General features: G+C 37.9%; 1 protein-coding gene across 2 annotated transcripts in view; it reads right to left on the bottom strand.

The window, feature by feature from the left end:
* The window catches only part of RNLS (renalase, FAD dependent amine oxidase), a 287,408-nt gene that overhangs the window by 51,454 nt on the left and 223,641 nt on the right, over window positions 1-12,313 (bottom strand). For both annotated transcript variants that reach the window (XM_060102407.1, XM_060102417.1), the window contains exon 5: window positions 10,748-10,921. In XM_060102407.1, the coding sequence (XP_059958390.1) occupies window positions 10,748-10,921 (174 nt within the window). The remainder of the gene's footprint in view (window positions 1-10,747; window positions 10,922-12,313) is intronic.

Here is a 12,313-nt window from a genome sequence, read left to right as displayed (position 1 = left end):
ATAACTGCTAAACCATGGAAGAGAAATGGCACATTTGCAGAGCTTCTCACATATTTTCTAAGTTAAATATCTCAGCTGGAGCACAGTTGTTCTTCAACCAAGTATTTTAAAAAATCTTTCACAAAAAGAATGGTGGGATCCTTTGAAGTGTAACCTTAGAAATCAAGGTCTGTGTTACAGGGCATCATTCAAAGCAGATGCATATTCCCTAGAGACCACAGTAAACTTGTTACCAAGAATACTTGGATCTCTTTGGGAAGACAGCTTGATAAAACTTCCAGGTCTTACTGGCAATACCTCTGATACTATGTAATCAAGTATTCCCCATGTAATAGGCATGGGACAGGGTCTCCAAAAGAGGCTTCTGATCATTCTAATTGCCAATAGCTCACATATGTTTTTTCAACAGCTTGCAGATTTGGCAACTAGAGAGCTCATTCATTTTATATGATTTAGAGGGCCGTAGTAACAGATACCTAGGTTGTCTTAGGGGTGAACAATTTGCTGACTACCATTACTTTTCCTTGCCTGCTAAGTGGGTGACCAGTGCTGAAGTATTAATTCTCAATGTTATTTCGGAACAAGGGAAGGGCATCTCAGAGCTGCATAAAGGGCGACCGGCTCAGCAAATATTTCCTGAGCACCGAATACACACTCCTGTTATGCCACGATGTTAGAGTCTCTCTCTTATATTTTCAATCTTGATGAAGAGAAGAGGGATTAATTAATGGATAGCACGTGTGATAGACAGCGGCATGTATTCCCGCTAAAGGAGAGAGCTGCTCATCTGGAGAACGCAGCAGCTCTGCAAACAGGGCATATCAACTCTTTAGCCCATGAGGCATTCAGATTGATCTGAGGAAGAATTCTTGACAGTGAGAAAAATGGTGAAATCTTTTCTGAGGGAGCTCTAGGCAAAGGAAAGTTTCCATCTCTTTGGTATAGTGTTGTTGTGGTCCCAGATAAAAAATGGACCAGAATGAAGACTTGTCAAGCTCTCATCCAGTTCAACAAGTCTTTACTGTCTCCCAGGACCTGAGGCTCACAAGCTGTCTGAGAGTTACACAGTTTTACAAGACTATTCTCAATCTGCAGAGGTTTTGAGATGCCTCCAGAATGATGAAAGCCAGGCCCTTGTCTGGGAAGCAGAGCAGAGCACATCATTTTGAGCCCTGGCTTAAGACCCACGGTGTTGACAGCTTCGCTTCAGGCTGCAGTAAGGACTTAACTTCAAGATACTTCAAAACATTCAGTCCCATAGAGAGAGCATTTTCCCAATTTCCAGCTCCCTCAACAGATTGACCTGGTTGCAGGTATTATGGAAACAGTAAGTTGAGCTTGCGTTACTGGAGGTCCAGAGGATGAGAAGTTCTGTCTGCATTCAAAATAAGGCTCTCGGGCCTCCCTGGTGGCGCAGTGGTTGAGAGTCCGCCTGCTGATGCGGGGGACATGGGTTCGTGCCCCAGTTTGGGAAGATCCCACATGCCCATGAGCCATGGCCGCTGAGCCTGCACGTCCAGAGCCTGTGCTCCGCAACGGGAGAGGCCACAGCAGTGAGAGGCCCGTGTACCGCAAAAAAAAAAAGTAAATAAAAAATAAGGTTCTCAAACAGATGTGAGGTTTTTCCATAGAGACAGCAGATTCCAAATCTCTGAACAGGAACTAATGTGAAGAAACCATAAAGTTCCTAATAATTTCACCCTAGATATTCCAAAAAGTGTCTGGACTGTGTTGATTTACAAAATAACTCTCCAATAAAAAGCACCCATCGATTTAAAACAATTGCTCAATCCAGAACTATACTGAGGTGGTAGGGACTTGTGGGAGGAGGGTCACAAAGTAAATTATATAGCAAACAAGTTACAAGTCTACATAGCAATCCCTCAGGTCAAGCCAGAGTCTCTACTACTCTATGTAGTATTCTCTTTCCTCTTTCCCTTCTCTGCTCCTTGCCCTCCCCTTAGTCTCAGAGTATCTGAAATTTTTTCCTCAATTAAGCAAAACAATTTAGCTCTCCTTGTTCTCACTCTCAAACTGGCATCTAATCTCTCCTAGGTGCTTGGAAGACAGAAGAGCCATCACTTAAAGGGATCATAATTACAAATAGCAAAAATTAGATGTCATTACATTTAATACAGCAGTGCCTTCATTACACGATACCTACATACCAAGTTACTTGACTTTTGTTAGTGAAGAGGTCAGAGGGACGGTGGCAGTTCCTACCTGTGCACCTCTGCTGATTTTTCCCTCCTTGAGGTAAACTGGCCTTCCTCACCTCCTTACAAAGCCAACAGAGGGTTTTCCTTTGCTATTGCCTTTCTAAATTGGCAGCAATGATGGCAGCCTCTCAGTTTTTCTGTTGTTCTCATCTATACCCTGTAAATTTCATATCCATACATTTATTCTTCATAAACAGTCATCTGATTCTCATTCCCCTCTTCTCCCCCTAATAGTGGATCCAAACTACATTCAGTCACCAACACATCTGGCTCTTGTGTTCTGGAGGAACTCTTGGACAACCTGAAGATCTTTTGTAAATCTCAGCCTGACAGCCACACGTTTAGGCCAATACCACAAGTGAAAATACCACTCTCAGAGGGCAGGGCAGGCAGAACACAAAGGTGGAATGTTGGCACAAGAAGAGACTTGCAGATGTAATGTTCAAGACTCACTTCCTAGTGTGGATGCTCTATACATCTGCATTTTGGAATTGTTTATAATTGCAGAAATACCAGGCAGCTGTAGACTCTAGACTTTCTTTATCCTTTTGCTCACTGCTTCTTGGACATTGCACAACTTATTTGTATTTATTAAACTTTTTAGCAGCCCCAGGAGAAAGTTAAATAATAGGCTATGCTAAAGTTTCTGATTTTTTCATGGATTTAAATGTTCCATAGTCCCCATTTTTCATTTCTTCACCTGAAGAAAGAAGATTATTAGATTCATGTTGACAAAAGGTCCCAGGTCTAAAGCATCCTTTTAAAAGATCATAATATCGTCATGAGGCAGCATGACTCTCCCCAGTTTTGATCATATATGTGAGTTGTTGCTCTCTATACTCAGTGCGTCTATTTATATTTATGAGGACTCATACTTGACTCCAAGTCACTAGTCCAACAGAGCCTCATGTATCAATTTCCTTCAGAATTTCTCATTTGAGTAGACTTCATAAACGTTATGTTTTATGAGGGCAGAAACTATGGAATCCTCATTTCCAAGCAAAGTGCCCAGCACACAGAAGCATCCAATACATATTTGTAAATAATTATTTGACCGAATAAACTGAGAATGGAAAACATATAAATAAAATATTTGTGAATTCAATTTTTCTGAAGGAAACTTCCATAAGATATATATTTTTCCCAGTAATATACTCCTTAGGATATTTTAAAGGTTTATTTTTGATGTTACATATTTAGCTTCTTTTCCACTTTCCCTCTGTCTCTGGCATTGATTTTCAGACTGAGTTCACTTGCTTGGCAAGTGGGAGGACAAGTGTTATCGTGGATGTAAATCTTTCCCATTGAGGATAGCTTGATAGGGAAACCAGCGGCTGAAAGGGATCTGTTTGTTTTTACTTTGTGTGCAAATGTTCTCCTTACAAAATGGACTGAGTTATCTCATTTTCTAAAGAAAACCTATTTTTAAAAGTGGCAAATATTATGTGAAATAAGATATTATGTGAAATAAGAGTAATCTATTTTATATTTGTGCCTATTACTTTAAATGACAACATATGATATTCATTTTTAATGTATACATATGTACATATGTTTTATGTAAGTACATTTATACATTACACACATACATATATATGTGTATATATATATATACATATATATATATACACACACACACACACACACACACATATTTTTTCCTTTCTGAGAGAGCAAGGAAAAAGATTTGATATTACAATCATGTAACATTCTGTGGCATCACTGTAATAGTGAGATGGATATTTGTAATTAGTATTTGACTGCTGTTTATTAAATTGCCTTAACAGATTCATATGGACAGCATCAGTTACATAATTGAATTACAAATGACTATGTCTATAACACAAAAAACCCAATATTATGAATTTTGTAACTGGTTACTGCTTGTTATTTTAAGATGATGATTGCTGTTTTATCTGAAAGCTCTGTTTCTGGAGTTGATATTTTAAAGAAAAAGCTTGAACTGGAAACCTGACAGTTTTTCATCATCCCAGGTCTTTTCCTTTCCTTTTCTCCCTCTCGTCCCTTTTTCTTCTCCCTCGTCCTTTTTTGTTCAACTTATAAAGTGTTACCTATCTGGATTGCATTTTCTGCAAATTTGAGGACAAATAATTGCACAATGTTTCAAATCCAAAAGCAGATATTTTGTGTGGTCAATTGCATGGCTATCACCTAGTTGGAATAATCATGTACTCCCCTAAGTGAAGACAAGGTGACTGGATTTATGGCCCCAGGCCCATCCCAATTATTTACAGAATTTCATATCATGCTCCTAACTTTTATAAAGAGTTGATGTAACAAACAGCTATATGGAATAATCTTTTGTAAAAGAGCCTTTAAATGCATTATGCATTATATTAGTGTTTGTTACTCAAGGATCCTAACAATACAATCCTTGAACGTATAAATTCCATGTGATGCAAAAGTTTATTCACTTGTTTTCTTTTTGGATGAGTCGGATTGTTTTCTTTAATGAGATATTTAAAGCTATGTAATTATGGTCATTGGCCATCACATTTCTAGAGTTGCAGATTGTATTAATCTCCTCAGATTGCTGCCTATTAGTGATTGTACTGATCATTAACACTCTTCTAGATGGTGAACAGGGAAGGATGCTAAAATTCTGACCAATCATTTTGAGGGTTACTTATACATTTTATTTATTTAAGCCACCCTGACTCCTATCTGTCCTGGTAACGTAGGGTTGCATTCACTTAAGTCAGGCTTTTATATTTATGCCTTTTGCTTTGGAGAATGTAATATCTGAATTAAAGACTGGAATTATTAATTATAATATTAGGCACCATAGATACTGACATTATTTGCTAAGTGCTATGTGAAGCTCTTTATATGTTTGAATCACTTCATCTTCGACCCTTTAGAGTTGGTATTATTTTCCTCATTTTATTGATCAGTAAACAGAGAGTTTAAGTAATTTATCCAAGGTCACACAGCTAGTAAGTGGTAGAACTGAGTTCAATATAGGAAGTTTGACTCCTGGCCAGTCTGACTCCAAATTTAAGATGTTGGGAAGGATCTCAGAGATCTTGGGAGTTGTGTAAAACTATATATATATATATATATATATATATATATATATACCATTTTCCCCTCAGTTCCTGGCACAGAGGTCCTAAATCCCTTGGAATTTCCTAGGTGATAGAAGTGTCTTTTGTTCTAATGAGGTAACTCGTGGGGGACTCCTAGATAGCTTCAGGATAGGGGATAGGGGTTGGTCACCAGAAAGACCAAGCCATGATTAGAAGCTTAGAACTTTCAGCCCCACTCTCTATCCTCCATGAAGGGAGAGGGGCTAGAGTTGAGTTAATGAGAGATCATGCCTACATGTTGAAGCCTCCATAAAAATCTCAATAGTATGGGGTTCAGAGGGCTTCTGGTGAACACATCCTTTCTGGAGGTGTCACACCCCAACTCCACAGGGACAGAATGTCCTGCACATGGGACCCTTCTGGACCTCCCTCTATGTACCTCTTCATCTGGCTATTAATTTGTGTGCTATATCATATCCTTTATTATACAATAAGTCGGTAAGTGTAAATAGGTGTTTCCCTGAGTTCTGTGAGCCATACTAGCAAATTATCAAACCCAAGGAGGGGTCATGGGAACACCGGTTTATAGTTGGTTAGTCAGAAGTACAGACGACAGCTTGAAACTTGCAATTGGTATCTGAAGTGGAGGCAGTCTTGTGGGGTTGGACCCTTTGCCTGTGGGATCTGCTGCTAACTCCCTAGAGATAGTGTCAGAACTGAATTGAATTGCAGGACACCAAGCAGGGGTTGCAGAATTCCTTGAGGTGTGGAAAATCCATACTTCTGGTGTCAGAAGTGTTGTGAGTGTGGTAGGAGTGTGAGAGTAAAGGAGGAACACACAGGAGTGTTTTCCCTATACAGGAGATAAATGTCTTTCACTTGTCCCACTGCTCCCCATGCCCTCTGCATGACAGACATTGCCAATTGTTGGTAGAATCCTCTTCTACTGAGTCTAGACCCAGTCTTGGAATTGTTCTTAGTTTTTGCCCCAGGTGATGATTGCCTGTTAAATGATTGGCACCTGTGTTGAAATCTATTTATCATCTATGTAGATCTAATCTGCCTCTTTCACAGAAGGACTTATGCTAAGTGCTCCAGCAGAAACTGGCTAGATGTTCACCAACCCACTTTTTATTCTTCCTACATGCACGGGTAGACTATGATTCCAGCTTTCCTTCCAAATAGGTATGGCCACATAACTGTTCTAATCAATAAAACATGACCCCTCCTGATATGTACCATTTCTAAGTCTAACGCTAAAAATATCCTATGTGCTCTCCTCCATTCTTTTCCTCATCCACTTGTTTGATTCCTATGAGCACAGTGACTCTATAAGCCACCTGAGGAAGCTGATAGAGTCAAAGGGTGGAAGGAGTCTGGGTCTCTGAATCACCTCTTTGATGAAAGCTACCTTCCAATCATAAACACCTGTTTGGGTCTTATGTGAAGAAGAAACAGACTTCTGTTATGTTCAGGCCATTACAATTTTTGATTGTGTTTGTTACAAAACCTATTGTTACAAAACAAGGGTCATACAAGATCACATTATTAGCAAGTTTCAGAGCCAGAATTTGAATCTGAGTCTTTTAAAGTCCAAATTCTTCCCACAGTGATAATCTTATTGATCATTTAAAATATTATCCATGATAATTCACATGACCTTACTTCAGACCTTATTTCAACTTAAATTGTCTCCAGTTATAACCCTACCAAGTTTTGAGTTCATCTGCAAAAAGTCTTCTTCCACCTCTAAAAAAACTCAGTATCTTCCCACTGATGACTCAGGACTAGACTTCCCCATACTCTCATCTGGCTTACAATTCCTGCCCAAGTACGAAGCATAAATGGTGACATCAAGTCAGGCTTTCTCAAGTGTGTCCTAGGGAACAATTTCTGTGGGATGTTATCAGGTTTGGTGCCTAAATAAAATATTCCATGGTCAAGTACATTTTGGAAATTCTAGATTAAATAAAGTGAGAAGGTGTCTTCTCTATAGGAATATCTTTTAATAGGATAATATGCCCTGAGATTCTCTAAAATGGGAGTAAAGTCAGTAGTAGCATTTTGCAAACTTATTGATGACAGAGACTCTTCACAAAGAGCATATCAAGGAACTGATGTTCCATTGAACACATTTTGGAAAGCACAAGCCTAAGTGTATTGGGTCGTACCCATAATCGCTGGTATGAATCTAATACATCTTGGAATTTAGCCCCTCTGCTCAAGGAGACTTTTGTTTCTGGTTTGTGTACTGTCTATTCCTGACATTTGACAAATGATTACTCATTGACCTTTGTCTGGTTTGGGCTACTAATCCTGTATCCTCTGGCTCTCTTCAAGACTTGACAACAGACTTTATTTTGTGGACAGCTCTGCCACCCTTTGTCTGTCTTGTTGCTGCCCTACCTGACAGAACACAAATGTTTCCCTTCATTGATTGTGTGTATTTATAGTATTAATTCTTGTTTCAATCGAACACCCCAAATAAAGGGTAGAGTTGGGTAGTGTTAGTAACATAAAGAGACAATTCTTACTGGCCTACTTAAATATCAATGTCAATTAAATACAGTGGAGTTACACTATATGAACATTTATATTATGTGAATTCAAGTAGATATACTTAGCACCCTGGCCCCAGATAGTGAGAAAAAATAGTTTAAATGCAAGGCAGTTAGTTAGATTTTATGTTAGGGAATGCCATTACTGGGGGTCTCCTATATTTTAAAACTTGCATAATCCAAAATTAATTTTTCATAAAACTGAAAAAGGAAGGAAGGTATTTCTTTGTTGTCTGAAGTGGCACCACCATGGGCTGTAGCAAAAACATGGTTCCCAATTCACCTGGTGCTCAAGATTTAAAATTGTATGATTGTTAATATAAAAGAAGATTCTTTTGGTATTTCTATTATTTCAAAAGCTGCCAATCTTGTGAGAATTTATTAATATTTTAATGTTGTACTCTTTCAAATTTGCATAACTCTGATTTTATAAATTGCTACTACATAGTAGTGTGGGTGCTTTCACTCACCATCCCACTCCATTTGCACAGCGATTTAATCTGTTAGGAGATATGACTGCTATTTCTTTCTTTCCTGTGTGCCTTTCATAGTAGAAGATATCACTGTCCTACAAATGCAAACCAACAATTTCATCTGGCCTCACCTGAATAAACTGAAATCTATTGAATGCTGGCAAAATGCTATACTGAATTTACTGAACATTATGTTAGTCTACAAAATGTCACGTAGTTTTAAGATATTTTCAAAGATAATTTTGAATATACATGATTCTTCTCTTTATGTGCCAACTTTACAATTTTATCTCTCACATAAGATATGAATCTACTTGAAGATAATGGACATTATTTGTTGCCAACCCAGCATCCACTATTCCCTCCTTTCTTCCTAACAAACCCCTATTTTAGTCAGGTATCTACCCTCATATGACTAAAGGGCAGATGATCCTGATACCAGTTCCAGGAGTAGATCTTGATTTGTCTAGGGTTGTAATGGTAGTCCCACCCCCCTGGCCAGTGGTTGGTTTCAGACTGGTTGAGTAACCCAGTTATGACCTATGAGATACAAGATAGTCAGTTGAGGGGTTTCTGGAAAGACTTCCTTAATTCTCAGAAAGGGACTAAGATAGTAATAGTCCCTCTTCTTTCTAAGCATGTTGCTGGGTCTGGATGTGACTCCAATAGTTATTGCCATCTTGCTACCAGTCCTCTGAGGATGTCAACATTAAGAGTGGAAGAGAGCAGAGATGGATAAACCTTAGGTCCTTGAAGATGTTGCTCTGTTATTGAATCAATCAGTCATGAAGTCTCCCCAACTTCTTCCTTTTAGATAATATTATCAGTTAGCTTGGGCTGCCATAGATTGGATGGCTTAAACAAAAGAAATTTATTTCTCTCAGTTCCAGAGAAGGGAAGTCCAAGATCCAGGTGCCAGCTGATTTGGTTTCTGGTGAGGACTCTCTTCCTGTCTTGCAGACGGCCTGCTTTTTAACCTTCTCACTCTCCTCATATGGCCTTTCCTTGGTGTATGCCCAAGAATAGGGTTCTCTCTCTTTCTCTTCCTCATTTTATAAGGCCAGCCTTATAATTAGGATTCCACCCTTATGACCTCATTTAACCTTAATTACCCCCTAAAAGCCCTGTCGCCAAATATAATCACATTGGGGGTTTGGGGCTTCAACATATGAATTTGGGGGGATACAAATCAGTCCATAGCAGATAATATAACAAATGTCCATATGTTGTTTAAACAAGTTTAAATTGGTTTTTCTGTTATGTATTACTAAATATACCCTAACAGATGTCATATCTTATGAAGCAATACACAAAGGATAATGTCTAATTCATGACATATAACAGAAGATCAAGGGCTATTTTCCTTTTCTCAGAACAAAGCAGTTGTCGAGTTAAAAATGGTTAGTCCATTGCTGTTACAGGGCATTTCATGAACTGCTGATTGTACATATATGTGGTATCATGTTAACATAAACAGTCCAGCCCTTAGGGAGTTTTAAGTTATAAAAGAAACATTTTTCTAAGATCATGTGCTCTGATATAAAAACCATACTCTAGCCCAGTTCTATCATTATAAAGTTCTGGCAAGCCAAGAGACATTAGTTGGTGATTTTATCAGGCAAGACTTCTAACTAATGCTTGATGAAACCATCACTGCACCATAAAACACCGTAACAAATTGCAGTGACTATTCCTTTCAAGAATTTAGTCATTTTAGATCATTAACGTTTATTTCACAAAAAGCAATTTCTTAGCAATCACTACAATCCTACAAATAAGAATATACTTTCACCTTTATGCATGAAATGAATCAGTTATGTTTATTCTTGCAATTCAAATCTAATTTTAATAACTATCTTCAACAAAGAAGGTGGGGTGTAGACTTTATCCCATTCTAGTAAAGCTCATATGAAACATTTCACCTATTATTTTAGTTACATTGTATACAAAGTAATTTTATGTAGTTTTCCAGATGAAAATTAAATAAATACAATTATATTGAAGTGAAGGATTTTCATAACATAGTAAAATTCACTTTTTATATCTAGCCTGGGATGTGGAAAGAGCAGCACTCGTCAAATTTTAAAAACAAAACCAAACAAACAAAAGCAAACTCCACCAAGAAATAAATGATGAGAGATAAATTTGCATATAGATGGATCCATATTAAAGCAATAGAACTTGGGCCATTTTGAAATCTTAAACCTTCTGACACTATTTTCATAAACTCAGTAATACAAACCATGTGGTGAATGATTTTCTGAAAAACTTTACTGGTTTCACTGTGTATTTTATTATTGGCCAAATGTGACATTAAATTTTATCCCCTGTGGCTTGGAGTTAAATGCTTGCTCTGTTCAGAATGGCAACACTCAATTAAACCGCATTTTTCATGATCTACACCCACCATTGTTACTGTATTTAAGGGAAATAATGGGGGTACTGACCTATATTGCGTTTCTTATTATCAATGGAGATGAAGCGAATGCAGGGATTACTGGTGATGTACTGCCCAGCCCAAGGGACATCAATCTTCATGCCAGCTTCATAAAAGAGGCCCAGCGCGTAGCGAGAGGAGTAGCTCACAGACTCCAGTTGCTGCCTTTGGCATTCACTAATTACTGTGGAAGAAAAAGTACAGGGCATCAAACTTTAAATTATCTTTCCTTTTAGTACATCAAATACAAAACTCCTTTAAACCAGTTCCAACTGTTTCTACCGACTCCAGCTCACTTATGATGAATTTTGAAAGGTAATGTAAAATAGCATCAGCTCTAATTTCTTTGCAGAGTGATTACTGTCCTTGGCACACTTGTTTTCATCAAGCTGTAGGTCCAAACTCTTTAGACTGACATTTAAGTCTCTCAAAATCTGACACCAAGTTGCTTTTCTAGCTTTGTGTCCTACTTATTATTCTGGGACTGGCTGGCAACATTATAGATTCCATACACTGAGCAGGGTTTTTGCCAACACTTAACACAAGCATTTCACCCTATTTTAACAACAACCGTATAAGGCAGAATATTATTCCCATGTTACCAGTGAGGAGACTAATGCTCCATCTCTTATGGTCTTCTTTAAGTTCTTCCATGTCATACAGTCATTTGTTTGCCTGTCATCTTTCTGTCAGTGGACTATCATAGTTTCTTAAGCACAGGGACCATACCTTAGTCTTTTTTGTTACAGTCCTCTACCCTATTAATTACAGAAATACAAAGGATGAAAGTATAAAGAGATAGAAAGGCAAACACAGACATGCAAAGTTAGTTAAAATGTAGGAGGTAAATAATCAACAAATGGAAAGACTGGGAAAGGAATTAGGCAGGTTTGGGTTCAAATCCTGACTCTACCTCTTACTAGGTAGGTGACCGTGGTCAAGCCACTTATTCTAATTATAGTCCTTTTGTCTGTAAGTGGCAAAAATAGTACAGGATGCATTAATCTGTTGTGAGGATTACATGAATATTGCATAGCACAGTGCTTGGCATACGGTAAGTGTTCATTAATGATTTTTTCTATTATAGAGAGAAAAATATTTAGCAAAATGGGACAATGTTCCATCCTGGGATGAAGAACGAAAAGACTTCCCTCATGTTTTAATTTCCATCTCCAGTCTTCCTACCTTTAAGGGTCTCAGGGAGCTGCTTGTTCATGTACTACATTAATAATTTGGGTTTCAGAGAAGGCAATAGTTCTATTCTGAAGGCTTCAGTCAAGCCAGTTCAGAAATGGAGCATATGAAAAATTCTCATTTAATTGGTGAAAAATATCCTAATCTAAGTCAGTAGGGATTGGCAAATCTCAAGGAGGGTGGTAACTTTAGCTAAACATTAGAGAAGTGGCTTTAGGAGGAAGAGAGAAAACAAGAAGGATACTCAAATTATTTAAGCACAATAATAATCCTACACATTATCACAGCATATTCTTGGCTACAAAACATTTTTAAAACTAAGACCTCATTTAATCTTCACAAAAGCCCTGCAAGATTTACCATTCTAATTTTACATCTCTGT

This window comes from Mesoplodon densirostris, chromosome 1 (assembly GCF_025265405.1).
Source record: "Mesoplodon densirostris isolate mMesDen1 chromosome 1, mMesDen1 primary haplotype, whole genome shotgun sequence".
NCBI lineage: Eukaryota > Metazoa > Chordata > Mammalia > Artiodactyla > Ziphiidae > Mesoplodon > Mesoplodon densirostris.
This window is presented reverse-complemented; position numbering and strand designations above follow the sequence as displayed.